Source organism: Somniosus microcephalus, chromosome 8 (assembly GCF_052327205.1).
Source record: "Somniosus microcephalus isolate GS21.2 chromosome 8, FLI_Smic_1.0, whole genome shotgun sequence".
Lineage (NCBI taxonomy): Eukaryota > Metazoa > Chordata > Chondrichthyes > Squaliformes > Somniosidae > Somniosus > Somniosus microcephalus.
This window is the reverse complement of record NC_140994.1, coordinates 190262722-190283945: the sequence shown is the minus strand read 5'-3', so window position 1 is coordinate 190283945 and position 21224 is coordinate 190262722. Positions and strand designations below refer to the sequence as shown.

At 43.7% G+C, this 21224-nt stretch overlaps 1 protein-coding gene across 3 annotated transcripts in view; it reads left to right on the top strand.

The window, feature by feature from the left end:
• LOC147113976 (uncharacterized) overlaps positions 1-21224 on the top strand; it is a 288093-nt gene that overhangs the window by 140032 nt on the left and 126837 nt on the right. For all 3 annotated transcript variants that reach the window (XM_085995438.1, XM_085995439.1, XM_085995440.1), the window contains 2 exons: positions 13528-13649; positions 18711-18798. In XM_085995438.1, the coding sequence (XP_085851564.1) occupies positions 13528-13649; positions 18711-18798 (210 nt within the window). The remainder of the gene's footprint in view (positions 1-13527; positions 13650-18710; positions 18799-21224) is intronic.

Genomic DNA, 21224 nt, shown 5'->3' with positions numbered 1-21224 from the left:
TATTCTGATCGTAGGCCCCCCGCGGGTGGAGGATTGCGATCTGGAAAAATCTGCGCCCTTCTCTGAGGGCTCCCGGGACACACACAATTCCGATGCTGGGCCTCTCCAAACTGCCGGTGTGCAGGGCCCACGTATCCCAGAGGCGCAGGTAGTTCGCAGTGTCCCTGGGATCACGTGGGCCATGGGGAGCCAATCACAGAAGGGAATCTCCCTTCATACATTTGACAGGAAGACCTGTCAAATATATGAATGGAGATTACCCCCAAAACATAGTAAAACTTCAAATACATTTTAAAAAATCACATTTTTAAGATGACTTGAAATTACAATAAATTAACTATTTTAAACAAAATTTTAAATTTTTGAAAAAATAATTAAAGTCCCTTCCGTTTAGGGAGTTGGTCACACCGCAGGTAAAGGCTGCACAGGCAGGAAGAGAGTGGGTGACCACCAGGCAGAGTAGTAGGCGCAGGCAGGTAGTGCAGGGGTCCCCTGTGGCTATCCCCCTCTCAAACAGATATACCGCTTTGGATATTGGTAAGGGCGATGGCTTATCAGAGGAAGGCAGCAGCAGCCAACTCCCTGGCACCGTGGGTGGTTCTGCTGCACAGGACGGGAGGAAAAAGAGTGGGAGAGCTATAATAATAGGGGATTCTATTGTAAGGGGAATAGCTAGGCGTTTCTGCGGCCGCAAACGAGACTCCAGGATGGTATGTTGCCTCCCTGGTGCAAAGGTCAAGGATGTCTCAGAACGGCTGCAGAACATTTTGGAAGGGGAGGGTGAACAGCCAGTTGTCATGGTGCATATAGGTACCAACGATATAGGTAAAAAACGGGATGAGGTCCTAAAAGCTGAATATAGGGAGTTAGGAGGTTAATTAAAAACTAGGACCTCAAAGGTAGTAATCTCAGGATTGCTACCAGTGCCACATGCGAGTCAGAGTATAAATAGAAGGCTATTTCAGATGAATACGTGGCTAGAGGAATGGTGCAAGGGGGAGAGATTCAAATTCCTGGGACATTGGAACTGGTTCTGCGGGAGGTGGGACCAGTACAGACCGGACGGTTTGTACCTGGGCAGGACCGGGACCGATGTCCTAGGGGTCTGCTAGTGCTCTGGGGAGGGTTTAAACTAAAATGGCAGGGGGTTGGGAACCTGAGCAGGGAGACCGAGGAAAGGGAAACAAGGATAGAAGCAAAAGAAAGGAAGGAGAAAAACAAAGGTGGCAGTCAGAGAAATCAAGGGTTTAAATCAAAAATCTAAAAGGACTAAGAGTGTTAAAAAAACAAGCCTGAAGGCCTTGTGTCTTAATGCGAGGAGCATTCATAATAGGGTGGATAAATTAGCTGCGCAAATAGAGGTAAACGGATATGATATGATTGGGATTATGGAAACATGGCTCCAGGGTGACCAAGGCTTGGAACTCAACATCCAGGGGTATTCAATATTCAGGAAGGATAGGCAAAAAGGAAAAGGAGGTGGGGTAGCATTGCTGGTTAAAGAGGGGATTAACACAATTGAAAGGAAGGATATTAGCTCTGATGATGTAGAATCTGTATGGGTAGAACTGAGAAATACCAAGGGGCAGAAAACGTTACTGGGAGTGGTATAGAGACCTCCAAACAGTAATGCGGAGGTTGGGGATGGCAGTAAAACAGGAAATTATAGACGCATGCAATAAGGGCACAGCAGTTATCATGGGTGACTTTAATCTACATATAGATTGGGCTAACCAAATTAGTAACAATACTGTGGAGGAGGAATTCCTGGAGTCTATACAAGATGGTTTCCTGGACCAAAATGTCGAGGAGCCAACTAGAGATCAGGCCATCTTAGACTTGGTATTATGTAATGAGAAAGGATTAATTAGCAATCTTGTGCGAGGCCCCTTGGGTCGGAGCGATCATAATATGGTAGAATTCTTCAGTAAGATGGAGAGTGAAGTAGTTGACTCAAAGACTAGGGTCCTGAATTTAAATAAAGGAAACTACGATGGTATGAGTCGCGAGTTGGGTAGGATTGATTGGGGAATGTTACTCAAAGGGTTGACGGTGGATAGGCAATGGCATAAGAACATAAGAAATAGGAGCAGGAGTAGGCCAATCGGCCCCTCGAGCCTGCTCCGCCATTCAATAAGATCATGGCTGATCTGATCCTAACCGCCAATCTACTATCACTGAACCATCTCCTGAATCTAACAGAATTAGACACACGAAATAGGAGCAGGATCAGGCTACATGGCCCCTGGGCCCGCTCCGCTACCCACAGGGCCATGACGGATCCGAACCTAGACTCCTGTCCAAATTCCTGCCCGTTCCCCATAACCCTTTATTCCCTTTACTTCTAGGAAACTGTTTATTTCTGTTTTAAATTTATGTAATGATGTAGCTTCTACAGCTTTTTGGGGCAGCATATTCCATGGACCTACCACCCTCTGAGTGAAGTAGTTCCTCCTCATCTCAGTTTTGAAAGAGCAGCCCCTTATTCTAAGACTATGCCCCCTAGTTCTAGTTTCACCCATCATCGGGAACATCCTCCCCGCATCCACCCGATCCAACCCCTTCACAATCTTATATGTTTCAATAAGATCGCCTCTCATTCTTCTGAACTCCAATGAGTAGAGTCCCAATCTACTCAACCTCTCCTCATATGTCCATCCCCTCATCCCCGGGATTAACCGAGTGAACCTTCTTTGTACTGACTCGAGAGCAAATATGTCTTTTCTTAAGTATGGACACCAAAACTGTATGCAGTATTCCAGGTGCGGTCTCACCAATACCTTGTACAACTGAAGCAATACCTCCCTATTTTTATATTCTATCCCCCTAGCAATGAAAGCCAACATTCCATTGGCCTTCTTAATCACTTGCTGCACCTGCATACTAACCTTTTGAGTTTCGTGCACCAGGACCCCCCAGATCCCTTTGTACTTCAGTACTTTCCAGTTTCTTGCCATTAAGATAATAACTTGCTCTACGATTTTTTCCTGCCGAAGTGCATAACCTCACACTTTCCAGTATTGTATTCCATCTGCCAAATCTCTGCCCACTTACTTAGCCTGTCTATGTCCCCTTGCAGGTTTTTTATGTCCTCCTCACTCACTACTTTCCCTCCCATCTTAGTATCATCTGCAAACTTTGATATGTTACACTCGGTCCCCTCCTCCAAATCGTTAATATAGATTGTAAAGAGTTGGGGACCCAGCACTGACCCCTGTGGAACACCACTAGTTACTGATTGCCAGTCCGAGAATGAACCATTTATCCCAACTCTCTGCTTTCTGTTAGATAGCCAATCCTCTATCCATGCCAGAATATTACCCCCAATCCCGTGATTTTTTATCTTAAGCAATAATCTTTTGTGTGGCACCTTGTCAAATGCCTTTTGGAAGTCTAAATACACTACGTCCACTGGTTCCCCTTTATCCACCCTATATGTTACTTCCTCAAAGAACTCCAGCAAATTTGTCAAACATGACTTCCCCTTCATAAAACCATGCTGACTTTGTCCTATTAAATTATGATTATCCAAATGTCCTGTTACTGTCTCCTTAATAATGGACTCCAATATTTTACCTACCACAGATGTTAGGCTAACCGGTCTATAGTTTCCAGCCTTCTGTCTACTGACCTTTTTAAATAAGGGCGTTACATTAGCAGTTTTCCAGTCTGCCGGGACCTTTGCTGATTCCAGGGAGTTTTGGAAAATTATTACCAATGCATCCACAATCCCTACCGCCACTTCCCTCAAGACCCTAGGATGTAAGCCATCAGGTCCAGGTGATTTATCTGCCTTGAGTCCCATTATTTTACTGAGTACCACTTCCTTAGTGATTTTGATCGTGCTTAGCTCCTCCCCCCCCCTATAGCCCCCTGTTTGTCCAGTGTTGGGATATTCTTAGTGTCTTCTACTGTAAAGACTGATACAAAATATTCATTCAGTGTTTTTGCCATCTCCATATTTCCCACCATTAATTTCCCGGTCTCATCCTCTAAGGGACCAACATTTACTTTAGCCACCCTTTTTCTTTTTATATAACTATAAAAACTCTTACTATCTTTTTATATTTTTTGCTAATTTACTTTCATAATCTATCTTCCCTTTCTTAATCTTTTTGTTACTTTTTGCTGTCTTTTAAAGTTTTCCCAATCCTCTATCCTCCCACTAGATTTGGCTACCTTATATGCCCTTGTTTTTAGTCGAATACTATCCTTAATTTCTTTACTTAGCCACGGATGGCTGTCTTTTCTTTTACACCCTTTTCTTCTCAGTGGAATATATATTTTTTGGAAGTTGTAAAATAACTCCTTAAATGTACACCACTGATCATGTATCGTCTTACACTTTAATCTATTTTCCCAATCCACTCTACTCAATTCCGCTCTCATACCTTCATAGTCCCCTTTATTCAAGCTTAGCACACTTGTTTGAGATCCAACCTTCTCACCCTCTAATTGAATATGGAAATCAACCATGTTATGGTCACTCATTCCAAGGGGATCCTTTACTAGGACATTTTTAATTAATCCTGTCTCGTTACACAGGACCAGATCTAAGGTTGCTTGCCCCCTGGTCGGTTCAGTTACATACTGCTCAAGAAACCCATCCCTAATACACTCAATGAACTCATCCTCAAGGCAGCCCTGCCCAATTTGATTTGTCCAATTAATATGATAGTTAAAATCCCCCATAATTATAGATGCTCCCTTATTACAAGCCTCAACTATTTCCTGATTGATACTCCGTCCAACAGAGTTGCAACTGTTCGGAGGCCTATAGACTACGCCCACTAGTGTTTTTTTCCCCTTATTATTCCTTACCTCCACCCAAACTGTTTCATTATCCTGATCTTTTGACCCAATATCATTTCTCTGTATTACGGTGATTCCTTCCTTTATTAACATAGCCACCCCACCTGCCCTTCCTTCCTGCCTGTCCTTCCTGATCGTTAAATAACCTGGTATGTTTAATTCCCAGGCATTGTCACCCTGCAGCCATGTTTCTGTAATGGCCACAAGATCATACCCATATGTAGTTATTTGTGCCATTAACTCGTCTGTTTTGTTACGAATGCTACGTGCATTCAGATAGAGAACTTTCAAATATGTTTTGTGACACTTAGTTCCTGCTTTTGCCCTTTTTATTACTTTACCTTTTACTCCATACCTTCTGCCCCTTCCTGACACACTTTGGTTTTTAATTTCCCCACTGCTACCTAAGTCTATGACCTTCTCTGTTGTCATTTTTATTATTTGCTCTCTAGGAACCTCCCCCCCACTAGTTAGTTTAAAGCCCTCTCTACAGCCCTAGTTATATGATCCGCCAGGACTCTAGTCCCAGCACTGGCCAAGTGAAGCCCGTCCCAACGGAACAGCTCCCTCCTGCCCCAGTACTGGTGCCAGTGTCCCAGGAAGCAAAACCCATTTCTCCCACACCAGTCTTTGAGCCACGCATTTAACTCTCTAATTTTATTTGTCCTAGCCAAATTCACTCGTGGCTCAGGTAATAATCCAGAGATTATTACCATTGAGGCTCTGTTTTTTAATTTGACCCCTAGCTGCTCATACTCCTTTAACAGAACCGGCTTCCTAGTCCTATCTATGTCGTTTGTACCAACATGGACCACGACAACTGGATCCACCCCCTCCCACTGCAAGTTTCTTTCCAGCCCAGAGGAGATGTCCTTAACCCTGGCACCGGGTAGGCAACACAGCCTTCGGGACTCTCGCTCTCGGCTGCAGAGAACTCTATCTATCCCCCTAATAATACTATCCCCTACCACTACAACATTTCTATTTACTCCCCCCTCTTGAATGGCCCCCCCGTTCCACGGTGCTGTGGCCAGGTTGCTCATCCTCCCTGCAGTCGCTGCTCCTGTCCCCACAGGGAGTAAGAACCTCGAACCTGTTGGTCAAGAGCAAGGGCTGCGGCTCCTCCAGCTCTACCTCCTGGATCCCCGTACCTGCCTCACTCGTAGTCACACCGTCCTGTCCCTGACCATGGGCTACATCTGAATTACTTAACTTCATAGGTGTGACCACCTCCTGATACACAGAGTCCAGGTACTTCTCCCCCTCCCTGATGTGTCGCAGTGTCTGAAGCTCAGACTCCAGCTCATCAACACGGAGCTGGAGTTCCTGTAGCAGCAGACACTTGTCACAGACGTAATCACCGTGAGCCTCAATGGGGTTCACCGGCTCCCACATCTCGCAACAGTAACACATCACCTGCTCCATTCTATGTAACTAATTAAATTTTTTATTGTTAGTTATGGACACCCTCTGCCCGATTTTAGATGCTAGTATCCCCATGAATTAATTGGATTTAAATTAAATCAATCCCTCTAGTTACACCAGTTAAATGGTTTACCAACGGTCACTCTGCACCAGAAAGGCCTTGGTACACCACAGCAACCTTAAAAACTATAAACCACAGACTTAAGTTTTAAAACAAGAGAAATACTCCAACCAATCACCTACCTGTTTTGTGGTGACGTCACACCTTGAATACTTTTGACCTCTCTCCTTGCCTGAGATTGGAGATTGGTGAGGCCTACCTGAGCCTCTGGGGCCTCTTGTAGTTGCTCTGCCGCGCTGCTCCGCTGCCGATGCCACACTGAGGCCTACCTGAGCCTCTGGGGCCTCTTGTAGTTGCTCTGCCGCACTGCTCCGCCTCCACTCCGCAAACATTCAAAGATTGCATGGATGAACTACAGAATTTGTTCATCCCTGTTGGGCATAAAAATAAATCAAAAAAGGTGACTCAACCATGGCTAACGAGGGAAATTAGGGATAGCATGAGATCCAAGGAGAAGACATATAAATCGGCCAGAAAAAGCAGTAAACCTGAGATTGGGAGCAGTTTAGGATTCAGCAAAGGAGGACAAAGGGATTAATTAAGAGGGGGGAAATAGAGCATGAGAGTAAGCTTTCAGGGAACATAAAAACTGACTGTAGAAGCTTTTATAGATATGTGAAGTCAAGCGTAGGTCCCTTGCAGTCAGAATCAGGGGAATTTATAATGGGGAACAAAGAAATGGCAGACCAATTAAATACATACTTTGGTTCTGTCTTCACAAAGGAGGACACAAATAACCCCCCAGAGATGTTGGGGAATATAGGGTCTAATGACAGGGAGGAACTGATAGAAATCAGTATTTGTAGGGAAATGGTGTTAGGGAAATTGACGGGATTGAAGGCCGATAAATCCCCAGGGCCTGATAATCTACATCCTAGGGTACTTAAGGAAGTGGCCCTAGAAATAGTAGATGCATTGCTGGTCATCTTCCAAAATTCTATAGACTCTGGAACAGTACCCATGGATTGGAGGGTAGCTAATGTTACCCCACTATTCAAAAAAGGTGGTACAGAGAAAACAGGGAATTACAGACCGGTAAGCCTGACATCGGTAGTGGGGAAAATGCTAGAATCCATTATAAAAGATGTAATAGCAGAGCACTTGGAAACCAGTGACAGGATCGGACAAAGTCAACATGGATTTACAAAAGGTAAATCGTGCTTGACTAATCTACTGGAATTTTTTGAGGATGTAACTGGTAGAAAAGATAAGGGCGAACCAGTGGATGCGGTGTATTTGGACTTTCGGAAGGCTTTCGATAAGGTCCCGCATAAGAGATTAGCATGTAAAGTTAAGGCACATGGGATTGGGGGCAAGGTACTGACTTGGATAAAGAACTGGTTGGCAGACAGGAAGCAAAGAGTTGGAATAAACGGGTCTTTTTCCAAGTGGCAGGCAGTGACTAGTGGGGTACCGCAAGGATCGGTCCTAGGACCCCAGCTATTCACAATATATATTAATGATCTAGACGAGGGAACTAGATGTAATATCTCCAAGTTTGCAGATGACACAAAGCTGGGTGGGCGTGTGTGCTGTGAGGAGAATGCCGAGAAACTCCAGTATGATTGGGACAGGTTGGGCGATTGGGCAGAAGCATGGCAGATGCAGTATAATATGGATAAATGCGAGGTTATCCACTTTGGTGGCAAAAACAGGAAGGCAGATTATTATCTGAACGGCAATAGATTGGGAGAAGGGGAAGTGCAACAAGACCTGGGTGTCCTTGTGCTCCAGTCGCTGAAGGTAAGCATGCTTGTGCAGCAGGCGGTTAAGAAGGCAAATGGTATGTTGGCCTTCGTAACGAGAGGGTTCGAGTACAAGAACAAGGATGTCTTTCTGCAGTTGTACAGGGCCTTGGTGAGACTACACCTTGAGTATTGTGTGCAGTTTTGGTCGTCTTATCTGAGGAAGGATGTTCTTGCCATGGAGGGAGTGCAGCGAAGATTCACCAGACTGATAGCTGCGATGGCAGGAATGGCGTATGAGGAGAGATTGGGTCGATTGGGCTTATACTCGCTGGAGTTTAGAAGAATGAGAGGGGATCTCATTGAAACTTATAAAATTCTAACAGGACTGGACAGACTGGATGCAGGAAGGATGTTCCCGATGGTCGGGGAGTCCAGAACCAGGGGTCACAGTCTAAGGATAAGGGGTAAGCCATTTAGGACAGCGATGAGGAGGAATTTCTTCACCCAGAGAGTAGTGAACCTGTGGAATTCTCTACCACAGAAGGCAGTAGAGACCAATTCGTTAAATATATTCAAGAAGGAGTTGGATATATTTCTTAAGGCTAAAGGGATCAAGGGATATGTGGAGAAGGCAGGGACAGGGTACTGAATTTGGATGATCAGCCATGATCTCATTGAATGGCGGAGCAGGCTCGAGGGGCCGAATGGCCTACTGCTCCTATCTTCTATGTTTCCATGTAAACTTACCTTTTTATCAAGTATTTTTAAATGATAAATCAGTGAAAAAAAATTTAAAACTTTTTTCAACTCTTATCCTGGTAAAAGCAGGCCTTACACCTGCTTTTACCTAGTGCCAGAATTGTAAGGGTTTTCTGCGGGCGGAGTGTCTCCAAAAAGCAGAACTATCCGCCCGCAGAGGCCCTTCTCCCGGGCAGCTGGTGGATCTGTCAAGAGCTTTCCTGCCAGATCGGAAATGCTGGTTTCCAACACATGCTTCCTACATGCCTGAAACCGGCATTTCCGATGTCCCTACGGGTGAGTACACAGCGCGTACCCACCCGTAGGGATCGGAATATCCAGCCCTTTGTGTTTTCCTCACAGCTTACTGCCCCACCTAGCTTTGTATCATCAGCAGACTTGGATACATTACACTCGGTCCCTTCATCTAGGTCATTAATATAGATTGTAAATAACTGCGGCCCCAACACTGATTCTTGCGGCACCCCACCAGTTACAGCCTGCCAACCTGAGAAAGATTTGTCTATCCCTACGCTCTGTTTTCTGTCCGTTAACCAATCCTCTAACCATGCTACTATATTACCCCCAACCCCGTGAGCCCTAATCTTGTGCAATAACCTTTTATGTGGCGCCTTATCGAATGCCTTTTGGAAATCCAAATATACTACATCCACTGGTTCCCCTTTATCTACCCTGCTAGTTACATCCTCAAAAAACTCTTTTAAATTTGTCAAACATGATTTCCCTTTCACAAAGCCATGTTGACTCTTCCTAATTATGTTATGATTTTCTAAGTGCCCTGATACCTCTTCCTTAACAATGGATTCCAGCATTTTCCTGACGACTGATGTGAGGCTAACTGGCCTGTAGTTCCGTTTTTTCTCTCCCTCCTTTCTTGAATAGTGGTGTTACATTTGCGACTTTCCAATCCGCTGGGACCATTCTAGAATCTAGGGAATTTTGGAAGATCAAAACCAATGCATCCACTATCTCTTCAGCCACCTCTTTTGGAACCCAAGGATGTAGGCCGTCAGGTCCAGGGGATTTGTCGGCTTTTAGTCCCATTAGTTTCTCTAGTACTTTTTCTCTACTTAGATTAATCTATGTTAAGTTCCTCACCCTCATTAGACCCTTGGTTCCCCACCATTTTTGGTATGCTTTTTGTGTCTTCTACTGTGAAGACAGATACAAAATATTCGTTTAACGTTTCTGCCATTTCCTTATTCCCTGTAATAATTTCTCCTGTCTCAGCCTCTAAGGGACCAACGTTTACTTTTGCTACTCTTTTTCTTTTTACATACTTGTGGAAGCACTTACAAGCCGCTTTTATATTTCTTGCTAGTTTTCTCATTCTATTTTTTCCCTTTTTATCAATTTTTTGGTCAACCTTTGCTGGTTTCTGAAACTCTCCCAATCCTCAGGCTTACTATTGTTCTTTGCAACATTATAAGCTGCTTCTTTCAATCTAATGCTATCCTGAACTTCTTTAGTTAGCCACAGTTGGATCACTTTTCCTGTGGAGTTTTTGTTTCTCAATGGAATGTATTTTTGTTGAGAATTATGAAATATTTCTTTAAATGCTAGCCACTGCTTATCTACCATTGGACAGAATAATATATTACCTTTTAATCTATTTTTCCAATCTACCTTAGCCAACTTGCCCCTCATACCTCTGTATTTGCCTTTATTTAAGTTTAAGGGGGAAAAATTTGGTGTCGCCCATTTTGGGGCGCTAATATTGGCCGGGCGCTAATTATCGCCTCCAACTGCAAAATTCGCCTCTATCACCCCTGGAGGTGATTTGAGTGTTAAATCAGGCGCTACACACCTCTCTTAAGTGCAAACATCAGGGAGTGAGGTGCTACCTCAGAACGCTACTGAAGCTCAGGCGATGCCAATTACCATGGAAGCCAGACAGACTGGTGCCGTCCAGTTCTTAAAGGGGAGGGGCCATCTTGCTGGCCAGCCACTCCCTGCTCATTGCAGCCTTGAGTTTCGGCCTGGAGAGACCTCTAAAGCTATTGTGTTGGAAGCACTAATGGATAGACCCACAGAAAGAGCTCGACACTTAGGAACCTTAAAAGTGGTGCTGAGGGCCAAAACTCCTTAAGACAGCGTTAAAACCAAAAATTTTGCTGACAAGAAAAGGCAGGAAGCGCCCTCCTTTAAATAGTGCTCCCCCAGCCCCTTCCCGACTTGAAAACGTTCCCCTCTACCTGTCGTTCCTAGCGGCAGGCGCTAAGGCAGGGGGCGTGACCGGGACGTTGCACACTTGACTGATGTCATGATCTGCGGGCGCAGGAGATCGTGGCAGTAGTATTTAGCGCCGCCGCAAAACGACTGGTCAATTTCGTGAGCGGCGCTAACATCGTCCGGGCGCAAAGCAACCGAATTTTTCCCCCAAAGACTCTAGTTTCGGACTTGGGCAAGTCACTCTCAAAATTAACGTGAAATTCTATCATATTACGATCACACTGCCCCAGAGGATCCTTTACTATGAAATTGCTAATTAACCCTGTCTCATTACACATTAAAAGATCTAAAATAGCCTGTTCCCTGGATGGTTCCATGACATATTGTTCTAGGAAACTGTCCTGAATGCATTCCATGAACTCGTCCTCCGAGACTACCTTTGCCAATTTGATTTGTCCAGTCTATATGAAGATTAAAGTCCCCCAAGATTATTGTATTACCTTTGTTGCAAGCTCCTACTATTTCTTGATTATCATTCTGTCCAATGGTACAGCTACTGTTAGGGGGCCTATATACTACTACTACCAGTGTTTTCTGCCCCTTGTTATTCCTTATCTCTACCCATACTGATTCTACTTCCTGATCTTCCGAGGAGCTGAGATCCTTTCTCGCTACTGTCCTTATGTCATCCTTTATTATCAGGGCTATTCCCCCTCCTTTTCCATTCTGCCTGTCTTTTCGAAACGTCAAGTACCCTGGAACATTTAGTTCCCAACCTTGGCCACCTTGCAACCATGTCTCTCTAATGGCTGTTAGATCAAACCCATTTATCTCTATTTGTGCCACTAGTTCGCCTATCTTGTTATAAGTGCTTCGTGCATTCAGATAAAGTGCCTTTAATTAAAAAAATTTACCATTATTCCCTGCTTTGACCTTATTCTCTGCTGCACTGCTACTGTTAAACTCTCTGGCCTAGAAATTCGGTTGTGGGTTCGCCAGGGGCGCTAAGTCCCCCTGCGCGCGCCAAAAATTCAGTAGCGCCGCGCCCAAATGGCTGCCGGCGCTACTAGAGGGTGTCAGCGCCTCGAAATGGGCGCTGAGTGCCGCATTGCGGCGCAATTCCGGCGCTGCGGCACCCGATGCGGTGCGGCAGGCTGGGGAAGTGCAGGCCTCCTCCTTCAGTTAAGGAGGAGCTGCCTGCACCCGCCCGCTGGCCGTTCAAATGTTCAGAAAAATGAGCCCGGCACCTCGGACAAGTGCCGGGCTTGCAGGCCAGACGCATCTGTTCCGCGGGGGGGGGGTGGAGGAGTCCGGGGAGGGAGGTGCGGGCAGGCGGCCGGCGGGAAAGCGGCCGGCCGCCGCGCGACCTTAATGCGCCGGCGCTAACTCCTGCAAGACTCGGTTGCCAAAGTCTTAGTTACGGGCGAGGCGGCCGCAACTCAATTTCGGCGCTGGGGCCCGTCACCACGGCAACCGGGACGCTGCGCACACCGATGACGTCATCGGTGCCGGCGCAGCGAAACCGGTGTAACGCCGACGGAAGGGCCCCACTGAATTTGCCAACTGGCCATAACTCTGGCGCTAGGCCCTCCAGCGCCCCAAATGGGGCGCTAAGCCTAGTGAATTTCTAGGCCTCTGTCCCTTCCTGTCACACTCTGTTTATTTTTACCCAAATCGCTGCACTGCTCAATTTCCTTGACCTTTCTCTTTAGATTTCTAAATTCCCCCTCACCTGACCCTTAGGTAAGCTAAAGGTAGGTGATCTATATTTATAAAGATCTTGAAGGCTTACAATAGGAAATTGAAACATTTTGTATTGTAATGCCACAATCACAACTGTGACCATTTGGCTTGCAACTTTATTATACCTTTCGATCCTGCTGTAGCACCAAGCATCCTGAAAATCCACATTGGTGCTATTTTCCTTTGTTCTCTTGATTTAGTGAAGGTGTCTGAAATGTGTAACCTTTTACATTCTTTGAGTAAACATTTTTGTGGGTCGCAGTAAGGGAATATCGGGGGTTGCAGTTGAAATTTTTCTTCTGGTTGTGTGACTTAACTTGGCCATCATATTTGGAGTATATTTCCGCAAGAAAAATAACTTAAAGGTAGGTAATTTATATTTATAAAGGTCTTCTTTGATATACAATCTCTGCTAGTGCCAAAGCTAAGAAGTTAGGAAAAGTCAGCAAGGCTGCATTCCCAGCACGGAACCTCCTTCAATGGAAGCGTAAGTCACATGACTCCCCCTTAGTGTGAGGTGCTGTGCCAAGAGCACAACCTCTGAATTTACCCTGTTGTTTTCAGTTTAAATCAGATCTCGTAAAACAATGATATGATTTCTCCCCATTCTGTTTTATTTTCGGATGATGAATTATCAAGAATCTAGCATTTTGTATTACATTTTCACACTGGGAAATATGTAAATGTAAATATTTATTTTCTCTCAACAGTTAAATTGATTTTTTTGTACTGTCAGTTTTCAAGTATCACTCAGTTTCAGAGTAATACAAAAAGTTAGATAAAACTGTTCTATTCGCTCTATTATAGAAAATGCTGAAGGAAAGCGTCAGAGAAAACCAACTAAGAAGCTGTTGGAATCAACAGAAGATTTTGATCAGCTGTTTATTCCAAAAAAGAAATTCAAACGAGATTTTCATCACTCATTTAAGGTAAGTGTCGTGACTTTTTAAAAATCATTTAATTTTTAAAAAATGTTTCACAAATTGAACATATGGAAAAATTATATAAACTGTTCGGCAGTGGTGCAAAATTCTACAAATCACCAAGGTTCTTGCTGTGAAGTTTTGGGCTCTGGATCTGTGGGATGAAGTAAGTTGTATTGTTACAGTATGTTTTTTTGCCATTAGACAGAGGGCTATCATTTTCAAAGTCCATGTCACACAGCAGCAAAAACACAGTACTACAGCATCACAATACTTTGTAGATTGTTGTAATGTTGTGTTTTATGCCAGTGCTGAGTTATAATCTACTGTGACCATGTGAAATTGGCAGGGTAGATTTTCAGGTATAGATGCAGTTTACTCCCAGATGTTTAGAAACTGATGATAAAGCTTACCCGAGGTATAGAGTACAAAAACAAGACCACTCGGCTCCCGACCTTATTACAGCCTTGGTCCAAACCTGGACAAAGGAGCTGAATTCCAGAGGTGTGAGGTGAGAATGACTGCCCTAGACAAAAAGGCAGCATTTGACCGAGTGTGGCATCAAGGAGACCTCATAAAACTGAGGTCAGTGGTAATCGGGGTGAAAACTCTACACTGGCTGGAGTCATACCTAGCACAAATGAAGAAGGTTGTGGTGGTTGAAGGTCAATCATCACAGCTCCAGGACATCATGGCAGGAGTTCCTCAGGGCAGTGTACTAGGCTCAACCATCTTCAGCTGCTTCATCAATGACCTTCCCTCCAACATAAGGTCAGAAATGGGGATGTTCGCTGAGGACTGCATAGTGTTCAGTGCCATTCACAACTCCTCAGATAATGAAGCAGTCCATGCTTGCATGCAGCAAGACCTGGACGACGTTCAGGCTTGGGCTAATAAGTGGCAAGTAACATTCGCGCCACAGACGTGCCAGGCAATGGCTATCTCCAACAAGCGAGAGTCTAACCACCGCCCCTTGACATTCAATGGCATTACCATCGCCGAATCCCCCACCATCAACATCCTGGGGGTCACCATTGACCAGAAACTTAACTGGACCAACCGTATAAATACTGTGGCATCAAGAGCAGGTCAGAGGCTAGGTATTCTACGGCGAGTGCCTCACCTCCTGACTCCCCAAAGCCTTTCCACCATCTACAAGGCACAAGTAAGGAGTGTGATGGAACACTCTCCACTTGCCTAAATGAGTGCAGCTTCAACAATACTCGAGAAGCTTGACACCATCCAGGACAAAGCAGCCCGCTTGATTGGCACCCCATCCACCACCTTAAACATTCACTCCCTCCACCACTGGCATACCGTGGCTACAGTGTGTACCATCGACAAGATGCACTGCAGCAACTCGTCAAGGCTTCTTCGGCAGCACCTCCCAAACCTGCGACCTCTTCCACCTAGAAGTACAAGGGCAGCAGGTGCATGGGAACACCACCACCTCCAAGTTCTCCTCCAAGTCGCACACCATCCTGACTTGGAAATATATCGCCAATCCTTCATTGTCCCTGGGTCAAAATCCTGGAACTCCCTACCTAACAGCACTGTGGGAGTACCTTCAGCACACGGACAGCAGCGGTTCAAGAAGGCGGCTCACCACCACCTTCTCAAGAGCAATTGGGGATGGGCAATAAATGCTGGCCTTGCCAGCGATGCCCACATCCCATAAACTAATTAAAAAAAAGATTCAAAATACAGTGGAGCTGCTCATTTTGATGTTATCATGCCTTTGACCAGAATGGCCACAAACAAATTTTCTATCTCTGATGAACCTCTCAAGGTTTGAATGGGTTTTGATGAATTAGAGTCTAAATTACATGCATTCCACTTATTTAACAGCTTCAAGTGCTGGGAAATATAGATTATTGCTAAAACATTTATTTTGTTGGACAGAATATTACATAATGTTTAAGGAACCCATTAAGGAACAGACTCTCTCTTATTGAACTACTTTTCGTAGATTGATTTGAGTTGAGTTGTCTTTGACATCCAGTTACAGTCAGCTCACATCTGCCTTTGCTCCTACCTCTGACCTTCTGCCACTGAAACCCTCATCCATGCCTTTATCACCTCTCGATTCGACTACAGTGTTCTCCTGGCCAGCCTCCCATCCGTCAAGTTCCGTAAACTTCAGCTCATCCAAAACTCTGCTGCCCGAATCCTATCCCCAGTCCTTGCTGACCTATACTGGCTCCTCGTTCCCCAATGCCTCCAATTTAAAATTCTCATCCTCATATTTAAATCCCTTCATGGCCTCGTCCTTCCCTATCTCAGTAACCTCTTCCAGCCCTCCCCCATCTTGGTTTCTCTGACTCTAGCCTTTTGTGCATCCCACCTCATCGTTTTCAGCCGTCGGTAAGCCCCATGCTTTGTAATTCCCTCTCTAAACCCCTCTACATCTCCACCTCCCTCTCCTCTTTTAAGACCCTCCTTAAAACCTACCACTTTCACCAAGCTTTTGGTCACCCCTTCCTAATATCCCTTCCTTTGTCTCAGCATCCATTTTTGTCTGATTTTTGCCTCCTTGAAGCTTGAGGTGATTTTCTACGTTAGACATAAATGCTGCAACAGTCTGTCATCAATGCTTTAGATGTGTGAGTAAGAACTAAATGTGCCAGAGTGCGAATATCAGATATTCCAGTGAGCTTGCAGTCTACCATTGCAGATCCCAGTTACTGGGATCCTACTTTTTAATGATTGTAAAATGATCACTTTGTAGTGTTTCGAAAGCAGCATAAGACGCTAAAAATAACGACAGCCGTGTTCACCAAAATACCACACCAATCTAAGGCATTTGGCAGGTGGAGCTCCTTTTGTGTCACAGGAGGTTTCCCACCAGCATTCCAGGATTTTAAACATTCAGGCATGGATCGTAGAAAGGCCCGAAAAGAAAATAGTTCTATCTGCTTCCACACACCAGCAGTGACTTATCATTGCTACCTTCCCTGGTAGAAATTGCCAGTGGAGGGCCCTATCCAGTGATTTTTACTCTTTCCCCCCCCCCCCCCCCCCCCAATCACAGCATCAACCATTTCTTAAATTATTTCAGGGTTTTTGTCTCCACTACCTTACCCAGAAGTCCATTCCATATATTGATTGCTTTGTGTGAAATAGAACTTCATAACATTAGTCCTAAATTTTCCTTATGCTAGTTTAATTCTGTCTCTTTTTGCCCTACTGTCCTGGCTGACTTTGAAGTGATATTCTGAATTTACTTCCTCTATACTGTTTTCTATCATATACTTCTATAAGGTCACCTGTCAGATGTATTCTTTGAAGGTCGAAAAGTCCCTGTTTCTCCAATCTTTCCTCATATCTCATTCCTCTGACAGTAAGGATCGGTCTAATGGCTTGTCTCGGTGACATGAACCAGAAAAAGTACTCAAGGTGCAGTCTGATGAGGGCACTGTCTAGTTTAATAATGACTTCTTCTGACTTGTACTCTATGGTTTTGCCTTCATCAATAAGCATTCTATTTTCTTTGCTGCTTTCTGATGCATAGGCCCAGAATTTGTGGTGGGTAATAACAGCGAACTAACCGCACTCGTTATTACCCCTTTGAAACTGAAATTTCTCCATAATGATGAAAATTACAATTTTTAAGAAACTTTACGAAGCATATTTTTTAAAAGATTGTTCATATTTATTTCAGGTTTACCTTTTCCCCATGTGAGAGCCCCAATATTTGTTTTGCTCTCTAACATTTTTAAAAAGTCTGAATAAAAGCAACTTCTACAATTCCTGGTTCCCTGTCTGAGAATTCTGCATTGCGATTGGCTGCTTAGACAGCTTGTTGACGTCGCAGCAGCTCGCACTAGGGACTCCCCACTATTCTACACTGATCTGACTTGAGCATCGAGAAAGGCAAACTTCTTGCCACAGATCTTTGTGGGCAGCTTTCTTTGGGGCCAGCGGTGAACGCTTTTGCTTCGCCGCTGACCGCAAATTCTGGGCCATAGTGCTTGGACATGTTGAGCAGCAAGTTACGAGTCTTGTGGGTGCAGGAAAAGTATTAGGTGTAATTATTGATCATTTTAAAATCCTGAATCATTTTTTCTCTATTGTTTCTCCAGTGAAAGCTCTCATAACTTTAGTACCTAAGTACGTGAATCAATTTTCGTGCTTTTCCCTGAACCCTTTAATAATGTGAATCTAAGCAGATTATTTAACTCAGGCTGTGATTGCCACACAAAATTACCAAATAATGCTTTGAGATTACAAGATATATTTGTTTCTCCTATACAGAGTAGTAGATATGTGGAATAGCAAAAGTAGTTAAGGATGTATCAATTAGCTCCTTAAAGAGTTGGCCGACTACCTATGAAAAGCTAAATTTAAAAAGCTTTTAAAAGCTAAATGGATAGGATTGATGTTAATCATCAAATACTGAGGAAAGATGATGCTTCATGCCTTGCTTCGTACCCCAGTCCTAATAGATGTCTTAGCTCTAACTCTGCTCTTGCAACCCGGAGCCATTCCTACCACATTTCTTTTATTTTGGCTTGGTAATCTAGACTTTCGAGAATTACTCTTGCAAAGGATAATCAAAGCGTACTCTACCTTTGTCTAACTAACTATGACCCATTTCTATTGGATTCCTTCTGGCCATGCCTCCCAATCTAACTAAGTAACCTCTAGTTCTGCTTAGGAAAGCAATATACATTCCTAGATTCCTCTTGCACTGTGCAGGTAAGCAGGATCCACTGTTCCTGGATTCCTTTTATTTCAGATGTAACCTGAGCTATACTTCTACGGGATTGCTTTTACTCGAGCTTTGTAACTAGAAACAATCTGGTCCGAGTCAATTTGCTTCACGTCTACAGGTCTCAGTCCAAGTTGAATGGATACATGCTGCTTCAGGCTAGCATCCAAGTGGAAGATCCTTTGGTTAGATGAGGTTTGTCTCTGGGTCGGATGGGCGCGTTCTAGCTCAAGTCAAACTAAATTAAATATTTTATTGAGGCTGGTTTGAGGATTCCTATAATTGACTACTTACTGTTGGAATTTGACAGTGTTACTAAGTTCTGGAGGCTGAATTGATATTATTCCTCTTTACAGCTCTCCCTACAGTCTGAAGCCAGACATGTAAAGAAGCTTCAAACCACAGTAATTGGTCCTGTGCCACAGTCTGTCAAGTGCCATTCAGGTAAGTGAGCTAGCTGTAGTGATCACACTGCATTTAACAGTAATTGAGGTGTCGAGGCTTTCAAGAATTAAAGACAAAGTTACTTTTGAGTACTGTAAAAGTTTTAACATGTTATTCTACTAGCATAGATCTTTGGTTTTGTTCTTTCTTCATTCCAGCATTTCTTTGGTTTTGTTCTTTCTTCGTTCCATTCATTCATATTGCAGGAGTAATCCCAGGGTCTACAGGAAAAATCAGTGAAGATAATAGTCCCTTCAAAACATTTTTGATGACTCAATGCTACCTGAGTGATCGCCCCTCCCCATATCACAGGCATTTACGCATAAGTTCAATCCTTAGTCAGATGGTTGTATAACACCCCTGTGATGAAGTTTTGTTTGTGTTTACAAACAGGATAGTTTTTTATTTTCTGTAATAAATATTGAGAAATAAGTTCCCAAGTGATGGACGAATTCCTCTGTAACTTAAACCTTGCAAGGACCAAACCTCTCAAAGAAGTACAAAATGCTTACTCTGCCCCATATTATGTAAGTACTCTATTTGGGAGGTTAACTGGTCACAATCAATGTCAACGATGCTTACAGCAATGTCAGAATCTGTCCCAATTATTGGAAGTTTGAGGCTCTATCCAGGGAAGGAACTACATAGTATACTTCCTTCCACTATCATATCTGCTCTGAGTGTTTATGAAATGCCTGTTCTTCATTGCAGCCTAACTATATCTTCAGCACATGTATACTGATCGCTTTTAAAATATTGTCACCACAGAATGCCTTGTTGGGGGTCAACACAGTTGCTCTGTCTGCATCTGTCAAGGCCTCTGGCTTCTTGGCAACTAACAGAATTCTCAGTTGGACTTAGCAGAACTTGATCATATTTATCGGCATTCACTTAAGGACCACTCTGGGAATTATTTCCTTACCAACAATTCTCATTCCCCGGAGTATAGAATTCACTCATCTCCACCCCCCACCGCCCTACCCCCCCCCCCCCCCACTTCCCCCGAAAGAAAGTTGCATATTTCTAATGAATCCAACATTACTTGTTCTTTGCTGATGGTAGCAGCCAGTTATATGGTAACGGAAGAGAATTTTTAATGATTTGTGTTTTCACAAGTCTCTGAATTGCCCCCCTTTATCAGTTAGGAATGTTAGGCCTCTGGTGGTACGCCCTGAACAGAATATTTTTTTCAGATTACAAACGTTGCTAAAATACTCGCAGCCTGGTTGGCCTTGTTAGATTTTTCCATCTGGTTCATGCCAATGTGCCATAAGAAGAACATAAGAAGTAGGAGCAGGAGTAGGCCATACGGCCCCTCAGGCCTGCTCCGCCATTCAATAGGATCATGGCTGATCCGAACCTAGACTCACGTCCACTTCCCTGCCCGCTCCCCGTAACCCCTAATTCCCTTATCAGCTAGGAAACTGTCTACCTCCGTTTTAAATTTATTTAATGTGCCCCTCTCTTAGCAGACAACAGTAGACTGCGTTATTCACAAATAAAGTGAAATTTGTTAATTGTTCCAGTGTTAAAGTGCTGGTAACCATTAGTGTTGGAACCACTCTTTTAATTCAACAGTTAGGCAGTGTAGAGAACATATAGCAAATCTCTTAAATCAGTTGATAATTCGCCTATATGACTGATTCATTCGGAGATGTCACAGATGATTTTCAAGAATGAGATTATCCAAATTGGATGTGTTTGTAATGTTGGACAACAAACAATGTACCTTACTGCTTCAGAACTAGGGTAAGGCATACATGGAAGCTTGATAGCCTGTTATTCTTAATCTAGATGGAAATTTTTGTACAAGTTTCCCTCTGTTTTCTCTACGAGTATTTAGAAATGAAGATGTTGTTAATCATCTGATACCACATATTGACCTTTAGAGGTCATGGCTCTCTTTGTTCCTGGTACTAAAATTTCTAACCAAATCTCACTTTCTTGTAGGAGAGATCTGCTAACCTGATTGTTGGGCTAGTTCTTCCATTTTTAGCAAATTTCAGCTTGACTACTTGGTTACCGAAAACGGGAATTGCTGTCAATAGGGCCTATGCCATCTCTGCAGATACTTTAATGACATGTGGAAAATCTTCCATCAATAACATTTATAATACTAATGGGAAGAAATTTGCCTGATGTTGCTCCATTGGGTCCTTTGTCATGTTTTGGGTTTCCTTCCATATCTCTAAACCTAGGTTTAAAACCAGTTCTTATCAGAAAAAATGTTGCAGCGTTCATAGTTCTCAGAATTATTCACTTGAGGAATGTTGACTTATATCCATTTTCATGAACGATTTGGAAACCAATCCTATTCATATTCCTCCAACTGTTCCTTACGTTTTGAACTTTTTCTCCTTTTGAACCTATACGTTGTAAGCTGAAATTCTTGAATTGAAAGATTGCTTTCCTGATGGTGTTAGTTT